Genomic DNA, 23195 nt, shown 5'->3' with positions numbered 1-23195 from the left:
GATGTAGCATCTCACAGAGGCTCTGCCTAATGAGGCTGAGAGGTCTCCTGAGTCAGGGTAGAGAGTCTGGGAAGCTGGAAAGAGTACTATAGTGGAGAGATCCAAAGAGAGAGCTGCAGAGATCTGCAGGGGGTTCCCTTGGAGCCTCCAGGTGAGTACTAATCAACACATGGATGTGAGGAAACTACCAGAGATCAAGGAAAGAACCACCTGGAAGGATTAGAGGGAGCTGTCTCTGAAAACTCATACAAATATGCTGCATGAGCTAGAAAGAGAAAAATGCCCTCGGTTTTCCCATCTCCCTTCCTCTACTCCTCTTTTCGTCTACGCCTCTTATTAGTTGGCGTTTCTCAACCTAGGCTGGGCACAGGAATCAACTAGGGAGCTTTAAAAAGTGCAGCTGCCTGGAGGGTGTGATGTAATTGGTCTGGGTACAGCCTGGGCATCAGGAGCCTCCAAAGCACTGCTGATGAATCTACATTAGCTGAGCCCAGGAGACCAAATCCTGGGAAACTCCAAACACCACCACCGCTACCAAAAAAAAGAAAAAAAACTCAGACATGATCTTCTCTGGGTCTTTCAGGGCCACCCAGCTCAAACTGATCACTCCAGCTGTGGGGTTTCCTCCTTCTTCTAATGCTTTTTGCTATTTCTCCAAAGTGTGTGCTCAGCTAAGCCGTTGCCCAGCAGCTGACTCTGCTCTGTGTCTGCCTGCAACGCCCCCTCAGCAGAGCCTGGTGCTCCTCCTCTTGCTATTTGCATCATGTATTTCCCTCTTTCCCAAAATGACTGGCTAGTTTGGATACATGACTACTATTAAGTAGTAACTTATGGCTAACAATAGATAATAAATATATTACTCTCTCTAGATAACAGCTGCAGGCAAAACTGACCTTAAATGTAAGATTAAATGACCTTAAGTGTTAGATTGAGTAGATTTATGTGTGTTAGATTTATCTGTGTCCCTTAAAATGGAAATAATTTTAAATCAAATAACATAAGTCATAGCCTAATCTTAGATAATAACAATTTACAAGTTTACAGATCATTTATTGCAATTTGTTTTGGTCATGACGCTACTCACAGTTGTTGAAACGTTCTGCAAGGTGAATACACCCTTAAGACACATTTATATCTCTAGTTAACCATCCTGATATAAATGGACTTAAAAATAAACTTTCTGTAAATCCCCAAATACAAGAAATTTAGTTTTTTAGGGTAAATATATACTATCCTATTTGCTGGAGAAAGTCATTGTTTAGAGAGGGACAAAAGCCAAAGTCAAAATCAGAAACCATTTACTGTGTGTGTGTATGTGTGTGTTTAGACTGAAAAGTTATTCTCTGAAAAACTGGGCCTGAAATACTAAATGGTTCAAAAGTGTACATGCTGTGTTAAAAACTGCTTTATGATGTGGGTTTTTCTTCATTCTAAATCTATATTAAAATTTTTTGTGAAAATAGATTTCTGACTATTCTGTCCATGTACAACTCACACACACAAAAATTGACTTTAAACTGTCACCACTAAACATATTTAAGTCACCAAATTTCAACAATCACCACCTGACTGGGCTCCCAAAATTGTTATCAAGAGAAGCATATCTGTTTTGCCTGAGTACAAATGCAGGAATAATCTTACTTTAACAACCAGAATCTTTTAAATATATTTAAAATAATTAATATTACTTTAGTGAACAGAATATTTGAAAGAGGCAAATGACCACATATTGATGAAATCCTGGCAGGCTCTTGGAAGCAACAAGGTGACCACAGGGGCCACCTCCTGTCATCACATCATTGAGTAAGAAAAAAAAGAGAGATGCTTTTGTGTGTGTGTCTGAACATAATACCAAATAATTAAGGTTATGTGCAGTATAGGTTTTTAAGTAAGAGTGACTAATACTACTCAGGAAAGGAAGACAGAAGTGTAAACTCACTAACATAAATAGTAGTGAAGCTATTAGGGCTTTATCATGAAAATACACCTCAGACAAAAGGCAAAGGCTGCTGAACTGGGGATGTGGCTCAGTGGTTAAGCACCCCGTAGGTTCAATCCCCAGTACCAAAAAAAAACAAACAAGCAAACAAAAAAAACCGCAAAGGAGGAAGAGAACTGTCTTTTCTAGGCATGAGAAAAACTTAATATCTCTGAAAATAGAACCTATTTGTATATTCTATACTGAGTCTGTGCTCAATTGATGCTATTGACTGATTAAATAATATGCTATCTAGGAACTCCCCTCCTTGGTAACACCTAAATGGGCACTTTTTTAGGAACAAACCCTGATTGTTTGAAGAGGGATACTAGAGTACTCTACCACTGAGCTATAGCGTAGAGCTATAACCCCAGCATCTTTTTTTTTTTTTCCTTAAAGTACTGTCTTGTTGAATTACCCAGACTGGCCTGGAATTTGCAATCCTCCTACCTTAACCTCCTGTGTTGCTGGGATTACAGGTGTGTACCACCATGTCTGGCAGATTTTTAAAATCCTATTAGAGGTAAGATCCATACACTTAGGCTGCAGAGAAGTATCTAATCATCATGGTCAATCCACACAGCTCAGAGAATGTAAACATGGCCTGGAAAAGGCTAAAGGACATTCCAAGTCCTTAATGCTATAAGGCTCTTTTACAAAAAGGTCCCACTGGTTGTGCCTCAGGGACTCTATAGGTCTGAGAACCATCCACACTGTGCCTTTGTTTAATGACAAGAAAGGCGTCAAAGGATTTGAGAAAGAAGGGACAGGATACAGCCTCCCAAAGCAAAACCAAACCACACAAGGAAAAATATTCACAATTGTTTGGGAGAAAGAATGATTCTAGGTTGAACTTTAAATGAGAAAATATTTTCTTCAGTTAGAAAGGAAATGAAAGGAATAAAGATTAATATTTTCTAAATCTTGTCACTGTTTCTTTTTTTAATTTCTTATAGAAAGAGCAGGTTTCAAGACCATCATGTACACACAAACACATACAGTTGCTTTCTTTTGGTTATGGTAACTTGAAAGTTTAGGGGGAGACATGTCATACTTTTCTACAAGGCAGTGGTTCAATGCAGCTGGTTCCATATTTTGGAGTCAATAATAGAGCAGAAGAACTTGTAGATAGCAAGGTGTGGTTTGATCAGCCTTAGATAAACATCAACGGTGACAAACGCTACAAAACAAAGAAACTAGAGGAATTCATAGCTTTTGTTTGTTTGAATAAAAGGAAATCATGAAAGATTTTTAAATAGTCCATGTCTTCATGGCAAAGATACAAAGATTCATGTAACAATTAGGAAAAAAGTTACATAAAGATTTACTCTAATCACAGATTAGGGATTATGGTGGGTCATACCATACTTCATTAAATATAATGTTTTGGTTTTTTTTTTACAGCACTGAACCTCAGCATGCTAGGTAAGTGCTCTATCACTGAGCTACATTTTTTTTGTCATTGTAGTAGGGCTGAATGCCTTTATTTATCTATTTTTAAAAAATATTTATTTTTTAATTGTAGTTGGACACAATACTTTTATTTATTTATTTATTTTTATTAAACCCAGGGCCTCACAAGTGCTAGGCAAGTGCTCTGCCCCTGGGCTACAGCCCCAGCCTTGTGGTCATCTTTACACATCACATATTCAAACTTTACCTGTTGTCATTAAGTGGTTCATAATAAATGGAGGCTGGAAAAATAATCTACAGAAACTTTCCTATATAAATGTTTGATTCAGGTGGACTCCTCAAAGTCCATGGAACAATATAGCTCACTAAGCTCCCACGCCTGAGAACACTTATTTTGAGCATCTCTTAGCACACAGATAAATAGCCTACTGATCTTTCCAGAGTGGTGGGCAAGGGGAGGCAGCCATTTTTTGTTTGCCTGCTTGTCTATAATAATCCATCTAGGTTATTCCTTCCTTGCTTCCTTTGGTTTCCATTTTAAAGAGAAAGAGCAAAAGATAGCTTCCTTGCCAACCCAACCCTACCCCCACACAAATCAGAATACCTTAAATACGTTAAAAGGAGCTCTAGACTATAAAATGACAAAGCTCCACTGCTGAGGGGATCAACAGTAAGCATTTTCTTACCTGATGTGGCCAATCAATTCAATAAGCTTGTGACTAAAAAAATAAGCTGTCAGCTCAGACACGTGACTCAGGACTGAACAGACCCCAAAGAGGGTTGTAGTTCCATTCAGGTCTTCCAAATGCCAGTAGAGAAAGGTGAACACGAAGCCATATCCAAAACCCATGAACCAAGCCACAAACAACACTGAGCCATACTGCACGCTGCAGAGCAGTTTGATTAAGTCCCAAAAGTTGAAGGTCTGCGAGTGGCTCATGGTGGTGGGTGTCTCCTCAGAGGACTCAGTGGAGTTGTTCCTTTCCACCTGAGGGATCTCCACCTCTTTCCCCTTGCTATCACTGTTTGTGAAGTGGTTGTAGCGGAAACGGAACTGGGTGGCCACAATCAAGGCCATTGTCATGAGAACTCCGAAGACGATGAAAACGATCTGGTAGTTCCGGTACTCAGGGGGCTTACACCCCTTGCCATCCACGAGAACTTCCATGTGGGTATAGTCAATCCCAATGCCCACGGACAGCATTGCCAGGCCCCAGCCCAGGGAGCCCCACATGCGCTGCAGACCATAGCGGTCTCGGTGCTTTCCCAGATACTGGAGTGTTACTGTGTCTACAATCGTGACAGAAGAGGCACTGAAAAATTCTCCAATTATGACAACTACCAAGATCACCAAGAATATAGCTTCAACTTCTTGCTGATCATAAACAAGAGTGACTTGGTCAGAAGGTAAAGATTTGGTGGTAGTGACAATAGCAGTGGTTGTCTCCCTGGTTACATTCCCCGTGGGGGTAAGGGTTGCTGTGCTTGTATTCAAGCTCAAGTCCATAACAAGGTCAGTGATTTCATCTATCTGGGGCTGCAGAGTGGGTTCATGGATCTTGGTTGAAGCTGTCGTAACGATATCAGCATCTAAGATGTTGGGCCCCGTTTCTAACACTGGTGGCCCACTGGAAGGAAACAAGTCCCTTTTCTCACGCGTTTTTGGTGATATAGTAAGGAAAGAGATAGCAGAAGAATTTGTTGGCAAGACGGTTAACAGGTGACTTGCATTGGTGGGGTGAGCTGTTGGGGGAATCTTTGGTACACATCTCAAGGTAGCAGGTTTGACAAACCCAATGCCCAGGTTGAATAAAACCCAACACAAAAGAGAAAAGAGAAGGACAATTTTGCCTTTTTTGAAGCGGTCTGCAACCACACCCCAAAAGGGGGCACTACAGAATTCAATGAAGTATCTAATACCAACCAACAGTCCACTCTGGCTTGGCGACATTCCCAGCTGTTTATAATACACAGGCAAAAGTGGGTAAAGAGAGCCATAGGCAGAGTAAAAGAAAAAATAAAAAACCTTGGAAATGAGAAGATCGTTGTTTATTTTAACACAATGTTTTTCTATCCAGTCTATTTCCTCCTCAGGAATAGCAGATGTTTCTGTGGAGGAGGGCGTTTCATTTGAAGGTGGTTCTGGTTCCCTGGAAATTCCATTGAAGGGATCAGCAAGCACATATTTTCTCTTCTGCTCCTCCTCATCATCAGTTAAGATAGCAACTTTATCATCTGCCGCCATGGCTCACCACCACCATCAGAAGGCTTATGACTTTTAAAATCTTGACTGTTGATCTGTAAAGCAAAATGTTAAAGACAGCTTAGTCATGAAAATCATAACATGGAAGCATAGGACTTCATCATGCAGGAAGATGAGTTTCACATTAGAGCTAACAAAATAACTGGAGAGAGAACTAGCATTTATTACTTATAGCCATATAGTACTGGTACAGAAAGATAACTTTAAAATTTTAAATACCCTTCATGGCCACTGACTCATTACATCTTTCAGTGGCAGGTTTATAGCTCAGGATCATTCTCAATCTTTTCACCGATTCCCAGGGAAAATGTACAAGTAATGGGGATTATGTTTAAACCTAATACAGGGAGCTGAAAATAAACACTATTTATAGTTTCTTGGTTTTACAATCACTTGATTTACAAAACCACTGCATTATGGAGTCTAAAAATCTTTAGTAATTAAAGAGAGTTAAAAACCTTCAGTTTTCAGAGAAAAACAAACAAGTGCTTAATCACCAGGACAAACACAATGAGAACAAAGAAGCCAACTGTGTTCTGTAATGGGAGTTGGTTGCAAGGACCATGAGAAGACATCCCAGTAAGGAAGCGGTAAGCAGTAAGGAAGCATTGCTAATGTTACAGACATCAGTCCCAATATGCTTTTATGGTTTGCAGTTTAAGGGAACATCATCAAAAATAACATTCATTGTGGGCCGGTAGCAGACATTTATTGAAGGCTGGTTCAGTAGCAGAGTGCTTGCCTAATATGCATGAGGCCCTGGGTTTAGACCTTAGCACCATCAGTCAATCACCCAACCAACCATAGCAAATTCAATCTGCTAATGTTTAAAAAAGAACATTTATTGGGCACTTTCTCTGTGCCAGGTAACATTTTAAGATCTTTAAATGCATTAATTCACATTCATCCTAACAGGCCTATCATTTTGTCTGTTTTACAGATGAGAAAAATAAAACCTGAGGAGTTTAATTAATAATTGGCAAGGCCAGGATTTTAACCTTGAGATTATGGCTTCAGGACACATGATCTGGTGTGCCCAAAATGCCAAAATGCTCAATGACACATTTTAGATAATATTATTAAACCTTTTTAGGACACAGCTGTTTCATATGAAAGATCAGCAATGTACAATGGTATAAATTTATAGGAACTGTGTCATATTACACCAAAATTTCCACTTTTTTCTGATAGACAAACGGTCAAAGAGTCAAGAGGTCTTGCCTCACAAGTTGTGTCCTCTAGTTCAATGAACACTTCTGAAGTTAAAAGGCATATCCACTAAAGTTTTGTTAACTCCTTTTACTTTCTCTGGTAGAGAAATACCAATTTTACTTGCCAATCCTTGTAATATCTTGCCTTCTCTTTTCTCAAATGAATTAACATTCTGAAAATATTCCAGAATAATGCATGTAAACATTTTTTAATGTCTACAAAGCCCTTCAGCAGACAACAGAAACACAAGTTAATGAGGTCTATATAATTAAGTCCATTTATCTTATTCTCAGAAGTGAGTTGTCGAATAGTTTCTAGCTTTGAAAATATTCATGCATTTTGGTAGTTTTTTTTTTAACTGAGGTAAAATTCACATAACATAAACTCAACCATTTTAAAATAAACAATTCAGGGGCATTTAGTCTATTCACAGTATTGTACAGCCACCACTTCTACCTAGTTTCCAAATCTTGATTTTCTTTATGGTAAAAGGAAAAGCTCCCCATCCTGAGAAGACGTGAAGAAAAGTAAAGTCCAGCGTCTGCTGCACAGCTATGAAAGATGAGTTCTTCCACACTCTAAGTGACTTTGCTTCCATCATCAGTGCCTCTACCTTCCCAGTTCATCAGCTCCAATTCTACTTTGTTACCTCAAAATGAGAAGTAATTCCCCTTTGAACTATTTCCTAGTTTATTTTATTTCTTGAGCTCAGAACCAAAAGAAATGTTTGTTGTGTTTCAAATTCATACAGTTATATGGCATTTCTGGGTGAAATGGGCATTAAACACATCTAATTTGGCTCCTTCCCTAAACCCACTGAAAGGAAAATACGCGTGTGCATACCTATACCCACATTATAATCATAACCTAAGCTAGAAAGAGTTAAGGAGCATATAACATCAATGAAATAGAGATATTTTACACAAGTGATTTCTCACAAAACGGATATCTTGTTTTTCCCTTTCTCAAGGTTATGTTCTAGCACACCAATGGGATAAATCAAGAGAGTAAGACACAAAATGCAGCAAATAAGAGCTAGAACCAGGAAGACAAGCAAAGGGAGCATAGGGATGATGGTGATTGAAGATCCCAGATGACAGCTATGTGCCAGACATGAGAGACAATGAATCTAGCTGGAACAGTGGGGCCCAGGACAGACCCTCAGCTGAATAACACTGGTGTGGAACACCAACACACCTGAGCAGGTCCTAGAGGGTAATTTAGACAATTTAGACAATTGATGCATTCAGGGATGAATCAGTGGTAAATAAAGTTAAAAAAAAAAAAGTTGCACAAGAAAACAAAAAGTTTCACAGGAAAAATAATCATAGTTTACTACACATCTCCCACTGTGATTATAGTCACACTATGTAAACAGTGAATACTGAACAACTCAAATCTGCCACACAACTACACTGGAGAGGCAGGAAATGAGATGGCTGGGCAGATAAAGCTCTAAAGGCAGGAAGGGAGTCAACTTCACACCTTCCACAGCAAGAACAGATAATCCTCACATCCAAAAGTTGAGAAACAGGAATATAAAGACAATCCCCAAACAGGTAGAAAGCAGCTCCTGGGAGGATAAACCAGAAAGGAAGGCACACAAGTCTGAAGGGGTTTTTGTTTTTCATGACTGGTTTGAGAGAATGTCATTTGTCAAAGTTTGAAAAAAAATCAAACTTTGTAAACTGGTTCATTTTTTAAAACTTTTGTGCATGAATAACTCCCATTTAAAATATAAAAGTCAATGAATTGTACATTTTAAAAAAGTAGAAATATAATGAAAGTTTTCACCATAAAGAAATGATAAATGAGCCGGGCACAGTGGTGCACACCTGTAATCCAGGGGTTCCGGAGGTTGAAACAGAAGGATCATGAGTTCAAAGCCAGTCTCAGCAATGGCAAGGTGCTAAGCAACTCTGTGAGACCCTGTCTCTAAATAAAATACAAAATAGGTGTGGGAATGTGGCTCAGTGATTGAGTGTGCCTGAGTTGAATCCCCAGCACAAAAAAAAAAAAAAAAAAGGAAAAAAGAAAGGAAATGATAAATGAGATAGATATGCTTGAACTAGGCAATGTACACAGGTATCAAGTGACCCAAAGTACTCATTGATATGTAAACATTTGTGTTGTTATGGGTCAGTTAAAAATAAATTTAATTTAAAAAAGAAAAAGAAATCTCTGGTTATATAAGCTTTGGCCCTGCAAGAGACAAGAAAACCTTTCCAATAGTGACTAAAAATATTTTTCAGAATTGCACAAAATATCTGACTACATGAATTCTAATCAGGGGCCCTTTGGTGGCCTTTAATTATCCCTCATCAATCAACTGCTGAGACTTTACCAAGTAGGTCAGAGAAGGACAACAAAGTTCTCATAAGAGGCATAATTCCTTAAACAGTCCAAGTGGTGATGAAGAACTGAGGCCCAAATGCTCATCTGAAGCTGCAAGATACCTTACATTAGGAAGTCAGTTTATACCTTGACAAATGACATTCTCTCAAACCAATCTTTCCTCTCTACTTTCTTCAATTTGGCCATCACAGGGTTATTCAAGGTTTCTTTGGTTATAGAAGTCCAGATGTTAAGTTAGTTCTCAAAGTATCAACAATTGCAAAGTAATGTCCCGTAACATAATGTTCAGTACTTTTTATATGAAAGTCACACTCGGTAACTTTTATATGAATTTCAAATCCAAAAATACAAACAAAAACTCTGAGTTTAAATTCAGGACATTAATTTTTAGACTTGATATTTTCACATTTAGATTTTAATGAAAAGGAATCAAAACACGGGGAAATCATATTTAAACAGTAATAAAATAAAGAGTAATTATAGTCATTCGTATAATCACAGGACCAAGGACAAAAGAAACAAACCAAAAACATTTCTGTATTTTAAGGAGACTAAAATATGTTCCAAAGTAGTTTATCTTTTGCTGAATTTAATCATAAAATGTAACTCGTCATGTCAAGTACGGATAAAGCAAGTATAAGGAATGGTAAAATATTTATATTCTGAACAAGATCCTTCACATGTTTACAAAATGGGGGCAGATTAAGAGGCTGATATAGGCTGAATGTCCATATCCCCCCAAATTTATAAGTATACCAAGGTGACTTTATATGGAGATATAGGACCTTAGATTTTAAAAATGGTCTTGAAGGTGGGATCCTCATGATGGAATTAGTGCAATTATAGAACAGGAAGACAGACAGATCTTTCTTTCCACATCATTTGATAAGAAAAGGCCATGTGAGGACAGTGAGAGAGAGACATCTAACAAGTCAGGAAATAGGCCTTTACCAGGAACTAAGTAACTGGCACCTTGATCTTTAATTTCTTAGTCCCAGCACTCTGAGAACAAATTGTTGTTTAAGCCACCTAGTCCATGTATGGTGTTTTGTTAGAGCAGCTTGAGCAGATTGATTCAATAAACATGAATCCATTCAGCTTGTATTTTAAACTTCTAATCATGAAGCTTAAAAAAAAATAAGCCTTAAAAATAGAAGACAGTTCAAATATTCAGAAACCTATGAATCTCTCTGGGAAATCGCTATTGCCAATTTGCAGTTGATCCTAATTGGTAACAGGGACTTTGGTTTATTTTCTAGATAACCTGAAAAGTTTTCTCATCTAGCACACTTGAATGATATTCATCAACACCACCACTGTGAAAATAGAACACAGCCTTTTAAAACCTGAAAAGTCATCCTACCAGTACCTATTGTGAGTCATTCAAATAGAAGGTATTTTTGAATTATTGATGAGAGACAATAAAACCACTCTTGTTCACATTGATAGCTTTCTTCATTAGGTATTTAAATTAAAAATGACTTGAACATGTATTGTGATCCATAAATATATGAGTATAGAAATGGATTAAATCTTTGAAAGGAAAAAAAAAACCCTTAGACCTGAATATGTTATTTAAAATAATAATTGCAAAGATCAGATTTACAAACATAATGATAACATGTGCTATGACATAGCAATGAGATAACAGTGATATAAAGGACACAATCCATGGGGAACAGAGAAGGGGCATTCTTCCTGTGCCCCTACCATCATAACTCAAATGTTGCCCATAACTGAAGCTGCAACACAGGGAAGACTATTTCTTGAACCCTAGGAGCTAGCTCTACCTTGCCAACCGTTACTGACCATTCTCAATGTCTAGGAGCAGTGTGAGTCCCAGAGCAGGACTCTAACAACCACTGTAATTTATTATCAGCACAGACTATGAGAAATCACCGTAAATGAGCCATAAGAGTCCTGGCATTTACACACAACACTCCTGAACATTCAGTTCAACCCCTAGCATTTTCTAGAACAGAGCTTTCTTCAGAGGTACAGAATGCAATATCAACCCCACAGATCTTTATTTAAATCAGGATTGCTTTAGCATCTGCTAGACATTTGGCTGATGTCATGAAAAAAAAATTAAAAATTGGCTTTATAACAGTCACACAGGGTACAAAGACATCAAAGTGTACAAGTGGCTATTTTGGAATCTTCCTCTTCCTCCCAGGCATTATGACAAGGCTTCTTTATGGCTGAGAGAAACTGTGAAGGGCAGAACTGGTCCTACTTCTGTCAGTCCAGTTTTCAGCCTGAGCCCTCCAGGCACTTGGTGCTGCCCCCAGACTCTCTGTAACTGCTACCAATAGCATTGTATTGGGACTGAACCTCCTCCCAGAAACAGAACCTGTCACACTTGTCACTCCTGGGGGACCTTTCCTAAGCTCCTAGTCAAACTTGTCTGCTAGATGACAAACAGATGACACATATAATGTTGCTCCATTTTCACAATATATTTGTATTTGAATAAGGATTTAGTGCACTATTTTGCCATCATTATTATTACTAACTACAGCATAACACTTAACACCATGGGCTTAACAGATGTTAACTCATTTAATTCTCACGGCAGTTCCCCAGGGTAGATATGATTACTGTGCTTCATTACAGGTGAGGAAATAGAGGCACAGAAAAGGCAAATAACTAGCCTATGTTTACACTGGAAACAAGTAGAAGAGCTGGGATTCAAACCCATATAGCCTACGCTTTTAAAAGATACTACCTCTCTATGCACTGCACAGTTATTAGGCAGAGATGCCAAATACTTGGTCTGAGGTCCCAATGACTTGCTTTATAGTAGACAAGATGAATCCAAAATAGAAGGAAACATTTAATGATGTGGAAAAAGTTAAATCACTAGAATCAGAGGAATAATGAAAGAAGCCAGCCACTTAGCACTGCGTAATTAACAAAAGAAAAAAGGTGCTTCAGACCGTGGGAACTTCTGGAGTTGAGTGAAGAGTCCATACTTCAAACAGGGGGTGGCAACAGAACGAGGGACTTAGACTGACCTTGAAAGATAGAAAGGGTTTTCCTTAGGCAAGTAGGAGTGGGGAAATTATTCCAAGATGGGAAATGAAGAAGAAATAGTGCTTCTTTAAAAGATTTATATTAGGATTGTGGACCTCTGAGGCCACCAGACAGCCACAGATTACAGAGGGTCTGACTGTCAGGCTGAAAGAGGATTCGACACAAAGCACAAAGTTAGCAACTTACACTGAAAATGAAGACTTTTTTTTTTTTAACCCAACAGCTATAAATGTAGCAATAACCATTAGATGGCATATGCTGTTGGTGACCCACAGTTCACAGGGCAAAGATCATGCAATCCCTACTCTCAAGCCCAATGGTGAGACTTGAAGGCAAAGAACCACAACATACCATGCCGTGTGTTAAACCAGAAACGGACACTGTGGTGCAGAAGTCCCTGGGGTGGGATCTTGAGGAAGCCTTACAGGATGTGTAGAGCAACCCAGAAGAGGAATAGGGTGCTGATCCAGAGACCTGTGTAAATGCTGAGGGGTTCCTGAGAGGTGGAAGAGACTGGCAGAGACAGGAATCACTGACTAGCTTTGAGGTTCTGGAAAAGCTTTTAACATCTCAGTTTCCTCACCTACAGGTGAGGCTCATCAGAACACCTTTCCTTCTTGACAGCTGTGAGGGTGAAAGCATATCATGCATGTTGGACTCTTAGCACAGTGCTTGATAAACACTGAGAACCTGTAGGTCTTATTTATTTTGAGAGCAATGGGGAGCCACTGATGTGAATGGAGCAGGAGAAGAGCATGACCACATTTACAGAAAACAGACCGCAGGGTTTTGCTACTGCAACACCTACTAAGAATTCCCTGACATTCAAGTTCTTATTTAAGTGTGTGGCCTTAATTCTAAAGGCAAGAAATTTGTAATTCAGGGGCACTCAGCCACAGAGCCACATTACCAGCCTTATTTTGTATTTTATTTAGAGATAGGGTCTGAGTTGCTTAGCACCTTGCTTTTACTGAGGCTGGCTTTGAACTCGTGATCCTCCTGCCTCAGCCTCCTGAGTCGCTGGGATTATAAGCATGGGCCACCACACTTGGCCATTTTACAGATATCTCTTATCCAACCAAAAAGATTATAAACTCCTTGAGAGAGGAATCTAGTGCTTTGCATATTTCCATTTACTTCTGTAAACTCTTGCAAATATTGGTTATTTTTGGTAAGCATTTGATGAAAATATAGGATTTTTATTAAAGTTTAATGTGATCAGAGATTAATTTTAGGAAATAGAGGAGAAAGAAGTTTCAGTATTTCTCCTGGTCTTGACAGATCAGTGCCTCTTCAAGCTCCATTTTCCTCATCATAAAATGGTGATTAAAAAAACACAAAACTAAGTTAATTGACCCACAGAGAAATTCTGGGCTTAAATGAAATAATGTATGAAAAAGCGTTTTGTTAATTCAAAAGCAACATATGAACATTTGGTGGTGGTAGTGGTCACTGTGGTTTTATTCCAGGATATGCTATTTATTTTGCAATTATTCCAAAAGTGTTCTCCCGAGGGAGTGTTCTAAAAATTTCTGGCACCATCTAGCTTAGCATCTGACCTGTCAATGCTCACAGATTTGTGCTCTTGTCTATCTCCCAGTCCACAGCCCAGTGTGAGGTGAGGTCACTGGCTTGCTAGAGAACACACTGTTGAGTTATGGATTGGAATTATAGTTGAGTACCTCTGGGCCAGAAATAACTACTCATTTAAAATATAAACGTCTGTAGAAGCATTTTACTTATATTTGTAACATCACAAATCTGCAAGAAAGGAGTTGAAACCCTCCTTAACATTTCCCTTCAATCTGCTGAGAGAGTAAAAAGGAATGAACTGTTTTGATCTCTTAAGGCTGAAAGATAGCTTTTAAGTGTAATGGCGGCTTTAGGAATAAAAGCCAAGTGGATTTTCACTTTAACTTTGTTGAAAAAAATGATCAAATGCCAATGTTAAAAATTACAACTTGGGCCCTTTAGACTTAAGTAATCATCATGGAAATAGACTCCTATTTATTTATTTTAGGCTTCTGATTAAATATTGTATCAATATACCACAGTTTAAAACATAAATCTGGCCAGGCAAGGTGGCACATGCCTGTAATCCCTGTGGCTTGGGAAGCTCAGGCAGAAGGATAATAAGTTCAAAGCCAGCCCCAGCAAAAGCAAGGTGCTAAGCAACTCAGAGAAACCTTGTCTTTAAATAAAATACAAAATAAGGCTGGGGATGTGGCTCAGTTGAGTACCCCTGAATTCAACCCCAGGTACCCCCACCAAAAAATACATAAATCTGAAATAGGCCCCAGAATCACATTTCTTTGTACTTTCAAATAAACTTCCTGTCTTAAAACAAGCCCAGCCTGAGGAACAAGAAACAGTTCCTATTATAACATGAAAAAAAAAAGTTTTACAAAAGATACCTCTATTGAGGCTGGGGATATAGCTCAGTGGTAGAGCACTTGCCTAGCACACACCCTGGGTTCAATCACCACCACCACAAAAAAGGGAAAGTATTTATATCTTGTGAGTTTCTCTAGCCAAAAAAATTCAACAGATGTTCAAGATAGTAAATTGAATTTGCAGTTGATATTGTGCATGCATTTGTTGAAGATGGAAAACAATGTAGGGATTTAAGGGGCACACAGAGGCCTTTGTGAAAGTAGAAGCTATGTATTTTCATCATCTGTTCCTAAACAAAGATCAATAGCCAAGTGGGCAATGAAATGGCTTTTCATGGTAACTAAATGAACAGGCAGGGTTTCAAAAACTCATTGTACTTCAATTATTGAAGCTGAGAAACCATTTCCCCATTGAACCAATATTACAAATAATAGGAGTGCTCAGGTTACTGAATTAACAGTGTTAAGAACCTAAAGTCTACATCATTTTTAAGGGGAAATTCTTTCACTTTTCCATCTGGGATGCTACCAACACATCTCTCTAACGCATCTCCACCCAGAGCTTGAGATTCTACTCCTTCCTTTCCAGCCAGGAGTCACAGCATTGAGCCTGGGGTCACCAGCCACTTGCTTCCCCCAGGACGACAATACCAACCTGTGGCAGCCATCAATTATTGCCAGGGATCTCTGAAAGCCCTAAAAAAGCATATCTCATGTTCATGTTCTATTTGTTTTCAAATGTTTATTCATGCTACCATCATATATTTATTTCTCTAATAAATGTTAATGCAAATCTTATTATCTTTCTACCATCATGTACTTTCTCAGGGGACCCTAGGAGAGCAACTATGATCACATGGGAAATCTACAGGATGTTGTCTTCAAACTCCTCACAGGTAATCAGACAGGTAAGAGGTTGGGAGAGGAAGGGGAAGGATGAAACCTGATCAGCACCATTACAGGCCACAGCAAAACTAGGAGCCCAGCAAGTTTACAAGGACCATCTGAAAGCTGTCTCTATTACCAAATTATTTGTTATTTTAATGAATATAAATTTCTTTCTTTGCTAGTAAACTGACATGGAAAACATTAGATTTCTTGTCTTTCTTTAAAATATTTTTTTTTTAGTTGTAGATGGACCCAATATTTTTGTTTATTTTTATGTGGTACTGAGGGTCAAACCCAGTGCCTCACGCATGCAAGCCATGTGAGCTACTGCCCCAGCACCTCTTGTCTTTTCATAATATAAAACAAAGGGTTTTTAAAGATTGGCATTGAAATTGAAAACCATTATTTAAGGTTTTACAGAAATACCTTCCTCAATAAGTTTGTTATATCTTAAAATGAAAACAATTTATATAGAATGTATACCTGTTTTTAAAAAAGACAAATTACAATTCAATTGAATGATTTTGTGACTGTTTTTAAACTCAGTTATGTGAATCCCTCTTTCATACACAAACACACAATTTTTTTCCTCAAATCTCTTCAGAAAAGGACTGACTTCAGTAAACACAATTACTATAAGACTATGGGTCCAGGAACACGAAATACTAGGAACATAGAAAACTCAAGACTGTGAAAAAATAAAAATTATAATGAGAAATAAAAACATAATTCTAAGTATTAGTAACCTAACACTAGGTTATAGTACTACCCTACATATTATTATAATACTGTATTTATGATGGGTCCTTAATAAATGCTTGTTCAATAAAAGACAGGTCTTATCACTTGATTCTTCTGATACCAGACACTGAGGAAGTTAAGAGGCTTAAGGAAAGCATAATCTACTCATAGGACAAGACATTTTATACAGAAATGTACAGGAGCTTTAGAAGAAAGACACAACTGTTATGAGTTCACCATTTAAATCAGAATATAGACTTCAAAGTTTAAAAACATTTTCCTATAGATATGAAGCTACTGTCAATGATCTTTACCTTCACTCCCTAAATACACAACAGTCTAAGAGAATAATTTATATCCTTGGAACATTCCATATGTGTAATCTCACATTGTTTAATTTTGTTTATTATGCTATTAGAGTTCTGATAAATTGAGAGCTGAAATGTGCTATCCATTCTAATGACATAATTACTTTCAGAAAAATGTTTTATTATGTAGCCTACTAAATAAAAAATATACTTCCAACATACATGCTATACTGGTACTTTTTAAAATACAAGTATTCAGTGCTAATGAGGTTGAGGATTGACAGGCACCTTCATTCACTAAGAATAGAAGTATAAACTTTCTAGGAAGCAAAGATTTAAGGTAACCATATTTACCTTAAGAACCTTAAGGTTACAGACTTGTATAATAATCAAAACTGAAACAAAGTAAGCAATTAATAATAGGGGAAGTTAAATGAATCTTGGTAAATCCATATTAGAGAAAAATTAAAATCATATCTATATGATGGGAAAATATAACTTAATTACACAGAAAAATGTATCACACTAAGTGAAAAAAGCAGAACACAATCCTCCATGTAAAGTGAGAGTTTATATCTGTAAATTTATGCACTGCAAATGGAATGTTTTTTTTTTTTAAAAAAAAATTGAAGAAATAATATAAAAATGTTACTAGGTGTTAACTCTGTATATTAAAACTAGAATTTATGTTAATATTTTTTATACTGGGTTGGATTTTTCTTCAGTGAGCACTTCTCTCTTTTAAAATGCATATTTAAAAAGTCATTGTTAAATATGAGACATCTTAGTGACAACTGGGACATCATTTATCCTGGAGTTCCTGGCTAAAGTGTGATTACTCACCAATGCCTTGTGCTTCTCAGTAGAAATGACTGAAAGGGACAGTTACAAAGGCTCTGAACTTTGCAAAGATCTTACACCTGTGATAGGGAGACTTATTATATGGATAATAAAATGTGGTCATTTTTATCCTTTTGAAAATATCACAAAGTCTTTTATTTAAGCTTTCTTAAAAGGTGAATTGGGTTATAAAGGTTCCTTTCTTATAAAGGAACACAATTTTTCATTAAACACAATTCCACAGATATTATTTTAAACAGAATTAAAGGCCCTCATAATAGCTAAAGAAGTGGGACTCTCCGGATCAAGTCCTGCTTATCAAAGCAGTGCATTTCTTAAAAATTCCAAGTAGTGTGCATGCCACTTTGTATGGTCTGGCTTTATTTGTTTAGTATGGGGGCTTCCTGCTTTGCTCTATATGAATGGAACCTCATTTTCCTTGGGCCCTACTACAGTCTATCTGAACCTCTGTCCCTAAAAGTGTCCAGAACAGTTATGAGAAAAGAATGGGCAACACGAGTCACAAGGACCCACTCCTCCAAGGTAATTCTTCCCTCTTTACCCACCATGGCAGAGGGGCTCAGGGTGCGTTTAGTGCATAGGTTTACTGAAGCTGATGCTGCTGGCCATGTGGAAAGTAGAGGGCACCTGACTTGGCTCTAGTAACCCTACACAGGCAGCCAACTACTAGTCCAGACTCGTTACTCACTTTCCCTTGGCATGGTTAACCCGCAAATCAGGCTTGTTCAGACAGCACCAGTTCCTCTTTCTAATTCTCCTTTTTATCCTCCACAAAGCCACACCAGAGCTTCCTCTGCCCACAGCTGACTCATGGTGCTCCCATCTCTCTGTCTGTTTCCCCAGTCTCACTCTTGGTCTCAGATCAAAACACTATTAAACAATTTGTCAGCGTCATTCAAAGTTGGACTTTCCTATTTTCTATTTGCAGAATGTTTCCTGAATTAGTCTCCCATTCTCAAGTGTCAAGGATTCCTTGTTTTGGATTCCTAGAACAAGTGTCAAGAAAGGTGTCCCTGACCTCCTTAACTCAATCCTTTTCACCTCTTTAAATATGGCTTTTCTACTAGTCTGAATTTCTTCCATCTTTGGAATTCTCTCTCATTCCACCCTGGCCCCCACATCTAAAATGCAGCAGGACCACAAGGTCATGAGGTAACACAGAGCTCTCATTTACATTTCCAAATGTTAACCTGCTTTCAACACAATTGTCAGCATATCCATGGCTCAGTTACACTTACATACTGGACCAAGGCAGATGGCTGCTCCTTTGAATGTACAAAACAACTGGCTGTCAGGCTTAGTTTCTATTGGTGCTGAAGTAGAGGGGGTACGTATGCTCTTTAGAGACACAAACTAGCAATCAGAGTCGCAATGTCTATAACAGACACATATTAATACATATCACCTAAACTCCGGATTTAGTTTTTCCACATTTTTTTAAAGAAAGTTTTGTTTTGGCCTCTGTACCAACAAATCAAACATCATGTGTCTTAGCAAATGACTAAGTTGCCCAGCCAATGAACTTGAGACAGTGCCACTTTACAAAACAATTGATATTTTCCAAATATAAAAATCCAAACACAGCTACAAAGCAAAGGTTACTCAATCCAACAATGGAGCTAAGTACTGGATAACTTGTCATTCAAGATTTAGGAAAATAAGTCAAGCTGATACAAATCCCTTTCACCCCAAAAATTCCAGTATAGTAAATGCCCATAGACAGCTAATGTTGGATAACTAACCATGGAGGGATTTTAAATCCAAATCGAACACTCTTGGTGAAGGCACTAAGGTGATTTCATTGTCCCACAGAGAATTGATATCAGTTGTATATATGTTTCTCCTAGGAATCCAAAATGTTGTGCCCTGGGAAATGCCTTGGTAGTTTTGCTTTGAGGAAGAAAGTTTTACACAAATTGAATCTGTGCTAGGGTTGAACTGTACACTAGATCTACAGAGTTTCCTCAATCAAGGAAAACCTTAAAATGTTCAATATCACCTCAAATTGTCAATATCTCCTCTGCAAAATAACTTTATCTTTCTCAGGACTCCTATTATGTTTACAATGAACCAAGTTTATTCAGCTTTCTTTCACATATAAAATACAAGAAGCATGTGTTTTCTTGGTTCTGGAAAGTCTGAATATATTTGGTTCTAGATTTCTAAGTCCCAACAGGGAAATGTATGAATTTTTAAGGATTCTAAGCATTAATTTTTATTAATTTTACATAGAACTGGGCAGAATTATGGGATTGTATTAAATAAATATGTATGCATCAGACTAAATTAACTTGATAACTTGCTGCTCCTGAAGTTGTTAGTAAAATTACATCTAAAGTCATCTGGAGTGTCAACCTCATAAGATGACACAACAGGTAAACTGATTCCTCCAACTCCCGCTTCCACCAGGTTGTTCTGTAGGGAACAATAATGCTTCCATGGTTGTAGCCACCAGCAAGACCAGGAAGAAAGGAATTCTTACCCTCTAGTCTTAAACAGATGAACTGTGGTATGCACCGGAGCATTCATACAGAGGAGGAAAACTGGGGAGCTGCAGAATATGCTACACTTTAGAAAAAGTAAAAAGCAGTTATAAGACTCTTCACTCTTTGCTCCTACATCTGCAGTTCCAAGACCACTGTCTTCCACTTTGATCTCCTGAGATTCATTTCACTTGCTTAAATTATAGAATTTAGGCATACTAAATTTCCTCTCACTTTGGATTTTTATAAAGTGAATTGATGCTATTCTTTGTTTCCCTTTTTAGTTTATATACTAAAAGAACATATGATTATTTTAAAATTTTAAAGCCCAAACCTAACTTTACAAGTAAAAAAGGGAAAACACCCTTTTATTCCACCCCATCCCACTTGCTTAAGGTAGCCACTCTTGACAGTTTGGGGACAAGGAGATATATATGTACCTGTAAGCAGGTTTAAGTAAATGTATACAAATCTCTTCTGCAAGTTGCTTTGTTCACTTAATATATCTTGATTTTTCCCATGCCAATGTACCAAAGTGACTAGCATTTGACTATGCATTTGTTGTATTTCTCCCTTTCCCCATAATGAGAATGTTCAATCAAGAGTTAATGAAAAAGGTGGGTGCAGTGGCACACTCCTGTAATCCCAGCAGTTGAGGAGGCTGAGGCAGGAGGATCTTGAGTTCAAAGCCACCCTCAGCAAAAGCAAGGCACTAAGCAACTCAGTGAGATCCTTTCTCTAAATAAAATACAAAATAGGGATGGGGATGTGGCTCAGTGACTGAGTGTCCTTGATCAATCCCCAGTACTCTTCCTCAAAAAAAGAATTAATGAAAAAATAATAAATAAATAAAATTTAAAAAGAATTAATAAATATCAAAAGAAGTAAGAAAACCCTACTGATATAATTCTAAAATTTTCTCTGGCAAATTAGTTTTTACTAAAACTAGAACAAATGGTAAAATATACATGTTCTGATATATATCTATATATCTATATATATTTATGTATAGCTATAGATATAGATATCTCCATTATAAATACATAGATTATCCTATATGGACATTACCATATGTAATATATGTATGTTGAAATGAAGTTAATTTCAAAGGCAAGAAGAAAAGGAAAGCATTTGCCTAGGTGGTAAGGTTTAATGGTCCTGAGTAGGGAGAGACACCAAGTGGAAATTTCCCACACTTTGGAGCCAGGACATACAGGGTCCAAACCTAACTGCATCTCTTCCTGATTGTGGTTAGTATAGAATTACTTAAAATTTTTGAGCTTCCTTTTAATTAGAGAAAAACATTTTACAGATATTTAGAAATAAATGGTGTTAAGATGGTGTGTTGAATATCAGTATTCAAAAGTGTCTTATTGCCAGGTGTGGTGGCGCATGCCTGCAATCCCTGCAACTCAGGAGGCTGAAGCAGGAGTATCACAAGTTCAAAGCCAGCCTCAGAAACTCAGTGAGATCTTAAGCAACCTAGTGAGACCCTGCCTCAAAACCAAAAGTAAAAGGGTTGGGGATGTAGCATAGTGGTTAAGCACCTCTGGGTTCAATCCTGGGTCTGGAAAAAAAAAAAGTGCCTTACTACTGTTAATAATCCAGAAATTATAGATGAAACTGACAGTCCAATATTCACATGACCAAATACCTGCAAACCTTGCTATTTTGTCTTTTTGTTTCAGTATGCCTTCATGATTTTATACTTACCTTATTTGTACACAGAAGGTACCTTAAAAATAAGTTATTATAAACACCCTTAGTCGCTATTATTTAAATTTTTATTAAAATAGTCTATTCCCCCAGAGCATCTTGTTGCACTGGGCTCATTAATGTTTCAACCTTTTCCCAAGCAATGCTGAATTTTACTTATAAATTGTGATAAATACCATCCAATCAACTACCACGAAATAACTGAAAACACTCCCCTTGTCTGCCAGTGACCAAGTATCAAAAGTCAAGCTTCCCATTGAAAACTCTAACCTCTCCTTTTGTTTAACAAGGCAGTCAGAGATACCTACCCTTTTAGTTGGCTAATGCCCAGGTCTTGGGGAAGAGATGTTCTGCTCACATCTGGGACCTACCAAATAGTCATCTCTTTTCATAACATGCTGTTAGTCAACTATATATATGTCCACCTACTCTTTACATCCATCTACACTAAAAAGGTTAGATTAACACAATATCATGAACTTCTAGAAAAGGCAAAGGAAAATTTAATCACTACACTACCCAACCATCTTTTTTTTTCACAAGTGAGAGAAAACTGGGACCCAGAACCCAAGGGCATCAAACTATTTGGATTTGAGCCTTCACTCTTAAAGATTATTTTCTATTACTCATAGGCCAGGTATCATAGGTTCCAGTTGTACTGTGTGATACTTATTAAACATTTTTTGATTAAAGGAAATGTTTGTTGTTCCTAATGCATGTGGGAGTAGCAAAATGCATCGTGTGCCTGCTTGAAGGGTTATTAATCCACCTGTGTGTGTCGACGTGAGGAGGGGATAAAAGAAAGGGGGAGGTGCATTTGGAATTGTTTACTACTTAAATTTACAGGTAAATTACTGGGTATGGAATAAATAAGACTCAGAAGTACCAGCAACCCCCATTACCATTTCAAAAGGGCTTCAGGGACATACCACTAAATTCAAGCACAGAAGGAAGCGCGAAGGGTAGAATTTCTCCTAGGTAGCAGGCCTGAGAAAAGGCTTTTTCCCCCCGTATATATTCACCTGGGGAGACTGACAATATCAATTTCCTCCTTCTGCCAAAGCAGGGCCATGTCCTTGTCACTGGGGCTGTGTGGAGGTTCTCACCTCCGCCTTTCTCCCAGAGGCATTTGTGCCAAGGACGCAAGTGGGGCTGGGCCGAGAAGGGCCTGGACACCCGGGCCCATCCCTCATCCCCCTTCTCCGGCGGCAACTGGCGTCGGGCGAGGGCTCCCTGGGCAGCGCCTTTGTTTTCCCGACTCCAATTACGTTTGCGGAAGTGCTGCCGGCGCCCGGCACACGGGGGGCGCTGACGGCAGCCTCCCCCAGCACCCTATAAAGATGACAACAGACACCCGAGCCCAGGGGAGGGAGGGAGCGAGCCGCAGGCGACCAGGGTGGGCGCGGAAACGCCCACGCGCGCTCCCTCGGGCCCCTTCCCATGCCCCCCTCCCCGACAGCAGGTGTGCGCGGCGAAGGGTCCCCACCCTCCCGCGCGGCGCGTCCCCGCGGGGAGGCAGGCGGGCTGCGGGCCTCCCCGCCGAGAGCG

At 38.4% G+C, this 23195-nt stretch overlaps 1 protein-coding gene across 2 annotated transcripts in view; it reads right to left on the bottom strand.

Annotated features, from left to right (window-relative positions):
• Positions 1–23195, bottom strand: part of Mfsd6 (major facilitator superfamily domain containing 6) — a 62136-nt gene that overhangs the window by 38346 nt on the left and 595 nt on the right. The window contains exons 1-2 of one of the 2 annotated variants that reach the window (XM_048808183.1): positions 22670–22687; positions 4078–5689 (exon numbers count right to left, since the gene is read on the bottom strand). In XM_048808183.1, coding sequence (XP_048664140.1) covers positions 4078–5636 — 1559 coding nt within the window. In that variant the 5' untranslated portion in view covers positions 5637–5689; positions 22670–22687. Of the gene's footprint in view, positions 1–4077; positions 5690–22669; positions 22688–23195 lie in introns of those variants that run through there. The other variant, XM_015481155.2, reaches the window with a different exon arrangement.

Source organism: Marmota marmota, unplaced genomic scaffold (genome assembly GCF_001458135.2).
Source record: "Marmota marmota marmota unplaced genomic scaffold, marMar, whole genome shotgun sequence".
Taxonomy (NCBI): Eukaryota; Metazoa; Chordata; class Mammalia; order Rodentia; family Sciuridae; genus Marmota; species Marmota marmota.
The sequence above is the reverse complement of the archived record's forward strand: the minus strand, read 5'-3'. Positions and strand labels throughout refer to the sequence as shown.